Below are 4,771 nucleotides of genomic sequence, written 5' to 3' on the forward strand. Positions count from 1 at the left end.
GTCATTCGGTAAGGGCCAAATTCCCCCGCAGCCGATGAGGGAAAATCACCTGTATTGGCCTGTGCCACTCACGACCCTCTTACTTGGGAAGATCCACGTCCCCCCCTCCCCCTGTTATTTAACCGTTATTATTTCTATTTCTCATCTTGTTGCTTATTCTCGAGTTTTGATGTCCATATCCAAATCTCAGAGACAGTAAAAAGAGCATACGCCATCCTGTGACCAGAAATAAAGTAGGAGGTCACAGCTTGATTACAAAAACGGGTGGATAAGCCCCCGCCAACCTACGAGAAGCAGGAAGTCTGTCGTACGCATGCGTGGAAGGTGATGCTAAACTACAGTTGTGACTCCTGTTAACAAGGGCCCTTCAGTCGCTGTGAGGTGGTCAGGATGAGAGGGTTGCCCTGCATCAAGTTTGTGGCAGCCTTGCTACTGGGCGCCCAATTAGCGGTAAGTGACAAACGAAACGAAGAATGGAAGTCTGCTGTTTCCGTTAGGCTGGAGAAGTGGGCCCTTTTCTGTTGCCAAAAAAAAAATGGTGAAATGTTTTGTCATGCGATTCATAGTTTCGAGAGAGAAAGATGAGTAATGCGACAACATTTTACGTGTCTAGTACCAGCATTTTTTCATTCGTACAATAATTTATATCATCAGCTCGCGCAGGTATTGGTTTGATCGACAGTACCACAATAATTCTGCACTATACACTGGCTGCCAATTGGTTTCGTCCCCAAAAGCATGTGGGTGTTCAGTAATACTTTTGAAGTAGTTTTATTCTGCTGTGTTTAACACGCTTCATCAGCATTTCCCATTCAAACAGGAGCATTTCTCTAAATGACAAATATCTCAGTAGCTGTAAATATCCTTTGCCTCTGTGGACTGGCATCACGTTGGGTGCGCCCACGCACGAAGAAGAAATTCAGTTCTCCGTGAAAGGTCTGCTTCTCATAGTAACACACAAAAAAACATTTTGTACGTCTTAGTTTTGCTCAACCGCTGCGTTGAGGTCTCCCAAATGGAGACATTTTGAGCAAGTTCTGCAAAAAAATGAGCCTAGTAATATTATTCTAAAAGTTACTCCGCCGTAATTATGAGAGCCCCAACTTGCCACAACAGTAAGTGAGCAGGTTAATGGTAAAATTACTCAGTTTTTTTCTGCTATGATGACATTTGTGATTCCAGGAACGGCGCTGATGAAATCAGGAGTTTCTGAGAATCACCCGTGAGATTTTATCATTTAAAATCTGTGTTTTTGTGACAGGTGAGGTTGCGAGATGATGGACAAGTTAAGCTGTAGCTTTTGTTTCCTCGGGAAGACTCGAGAAGTGAAACAGTAATAAAAAAGAATGTGTTAATCCATGGTGCTGCGTGGTTGAAGTTGTCAGGTGCGCCTCTCGCAACGACACTACGTGATAGGTGTCCTAAGCTTACTTCTCTGTGCCATTGAAATGCTGATAATGTTTTCATCGGACAATCAAATCCACAGCTGTGTATATGTCCATATATTTAAAGATAAATCTGTACAGAAAGCTTTCGGGAAACTGTTCGATCCCCCGACTGAAAAGGGAATCGAACAGTTTCCCAGAAGCTTACTGTACAGATTTATCTTTAGATATACGTACTTATACATAACTGTGAATATGTTTCTCCATTTCAAGACTCAACTACTATGAGTGTTTTTTAATGTTTTTCTTGTTTTCTTTACGTCTTCAGCTAAAAAAAAAAAAAAAAAAACATTACGGACAGAGTCAACAGATTATTAACGTCAGAGGGCTCCATGTTACATCTTCAGCTGAAAAAAAAAAAAACATTACGGACAGAGTCAACAGACTATAAACTTCAGAAAGCTCCAAAGGAACATGAACCTGCAAATAGGGACAAGTCATAGGAGAAGATGATACATAAATCACTATGAGAGAATAGAAAATAAAACCGATACACCTGAAATTCAGGAGACGTCAGCAACAGAGAGCACGAACGAATTGGCTCCGCGCTTAAATATTTGTAGGTCGGAAGATTCCACATCTGCACTAGGCACGCTACTCCACACGTTAGTTATAACCAAGATAAAACTCCTAGCAAACTGCGTAGGAGATATATAACATCTTCAGCGCATCAGATTTCTTTTTCACACTAGGGACACACAGGATCTTCTGACTAACCTTGACCAATGGGTTGGGAAAGTACCATATTTAATTATTCATGAAATATCGAAAAGAAGTTTCGGATACTTTCTCCAGATTTGTGCACATTTAAGTATTTCTTTTCTCCACTGCATTAAGGAATCGAATGCCTGTATTGCAGCGAAGGGGAGCATGAGTGTGATTGGCAATCATTTTTCTCTGATCCCCATCCTGGATAAAAAAATATATATTCTTTCTATATCTTTAGTAAGTACCTCGGATCTAGGCACGGGATGATGACATTCTAACATACACACACACACACACACACACACATACATACATACACATATATATACATATATATATATATATATATATATATATATATATATATATATATATATATATTATATATATATATATATCAGGACCTCATATAAACAGGATGGTACCTATAGGATATTTTAATAACAAAAGTAACAAGCTTTTCAAGACTATCTGCCCTCATCGTCTGGTAGCTGCAAAAGCTACCAAACGATGAGGGCAGATGGTCCTTGAAAGCTTGTAACCTTTTGTTAATAAAATCTCCGTCTGATTCCAGCCTGGTTAAAGGAAGTCATGGTATTAATTGTATGAATGTATGAAAGAGGTTGGAGTCCGAATTATTAATGGGAGGGGAACGAAGACCTTGCTAGGGTTGGATGCTATAATACCCAGCAGGCTTGGGGGCACGTGGAAAATAGGGTAGAATTGCACAGCGCTGTGCCAAGGCTTAGATGTGTTGCTGGTGAAGCTTCTGTGAAGGTGTAAAAAGTGATGAATGCTATGGATGTTTACCACACATGGGATTCATTCGCGATTATTATTATTATTATTATTATTATTATTATTATTATTATTATTATTATTACTCAGAAAGATAAATTATTATTAACAAGGCCACAGGGCATTACTTATTCAAGCTCATGAAACTTGAACCACGTTGCCAAATGCAGGATTATGACTAACTTTAACCTTAAATCAAATAAAAACTACTGAGTCTAGAGGGCTTCAATCTGGTATGTTTGATGACTGTAGGGTGGGTGATCAACATGCCAATTTGCAGCCCTCTAGCCTCAGCAGTTTTTAAGATCTGAGGACGGACGGACAGACAAAGCCGGCACAATAGTTTTCTTTTACAGAAAGCTGAAAACATTAGTGTGGCATTAGTGCTTTTTCTTTTAATTTCTGGAGTCACCTCTGTCAGGGAACAAACACAAACACCCACACACAAACACACATACACACAGGAGGATATTTTTGGGAAAAGGGTCCTATTTTTCGGAGGACGGGAAGAGGGGGAGGTGGAATGCTTCAGCTTCAGAATTCCACAAGGCTTTAAAAAAATGAAACTGTCTGCACCATTACCATAGGTTTTGTTGACCAAGCTAATCAGCATCTTTTGGGGGGTGGGGAGGGAAGGGGACGGGGACAGTGACTGGGGCTGGATATCTCAACTCTGGTGGATGTATGCGCAATTACGGAGGCTCTTGTTTTATGAAGGTTATGGCGCAGTTCTCTTCTCACCTCCATTTTATTATTACCATAATCAGGCGTTTTATTTTGGGTGCTCATGTGTATGTATGTATGTATGTATATATATATATATATATATATATATATATACTATATATATATATATATATATATATATATGTATATATATATATATATATATATATATATATATATATATATATATATATATATTATTATATGTGTATATGTGTGCGTGTGCACCTGTGTATCTGTGCGTGTGCGTGGGATGGGGCTGGGGAAATCGGCGCGTGGCATGTGCAGGTGTATGTATGTGTGTATGTGTGTAATAGCATCATTTTAGAATAGCTATATCTTCGTGAGGCATTGCGCAAGTTAGGGAAAGCCTTGCTGTAAACTAATACTATTTTGCATTGCAGTGTATATATATATATATATATATATATATATATATATATATATATATATATATATATATATATATATATATATATATATATATATATATACACACATCCACACGCACGTCACGTATAATTGCGTTTAATTTATTCCTTTGTGCGAAGACAGTGTAACATTCCGACCCTCGTTAACGAGGAAACCTTTGTTTTCATTTCGACATTACTCTAGACAGCTTAGCTTTACGAAACGCAAGTGTCTCGTTAACGGTGGAACCTGGACGTAAATCTTGTCGCCGTGGAATCATTTGATGCATTTCCTGTCTGTTGTCCCAGTTAAGCATTTGATCTAAGAAATAAAGGGCAAAGTCCCATGATAATAATAATAATAATGATAATAATAATAATAATAATAATAATAATAATAATAATAATAATAATAATAATAATAATAATAATAATAATACTGGAGACGTCGATTAATGAAGTTAACGTGTGAAAGAACAAACATACACAAACACATACGCTTGCAAACACATACACACACACACACACACACACACACTGGTGATAAGATTAATGATTTTTTAAGGGCATCTGCACGCCAGATGAAGCTTATTCAGAACAGTGAAATGTTCTGCAAGAGCTGCAATTTATATACGTAGATATATATATATATATATATATATATATATATATATATATATATAT

At 37.6% G+C, this 4,771-nt stretch overlaps 1 protein-coding gene across 1 annotated transcript in view; it reads left to right on the forward strand.

Moving 5' to 3' along the window:
• Positions 1 to 308: 308 nt before the first annotated feature.
• LOC136851186 (uncharacterized) overlaps positions 309 to 4,771 on the forward strand; it is a 12,140-nt gene continuing 7,677 nt past the window's right edge. The window contains exon 1 of the mRNA XM_067125141.1: positions 309 to 450. Coding sequence (XP_066981242.1) covers positions 391 to 450 — 60 coding nt within the window. The 5' untranslated portion in view covers positions 309 to 390. The remainder of the gene's footprint in view (positions 451 to 4,771) is intronic.

This window comes from Macrobrachium rosenbergii, chromosome 23, assembly GCF_040412425.1.
Source record: "Macrobrachium rosenbergii isolate ZJJX-2024 chromosome 23, ASM4041242v1, whole genome shotgun sequence".
Taxonomy (NCBI): Eukaryota; Metazoa; Arthropoda; class Malacostraca; order Decapoda; family Palaemonidae; genus Macrobrachium; species Macrobrachium rosenbergii.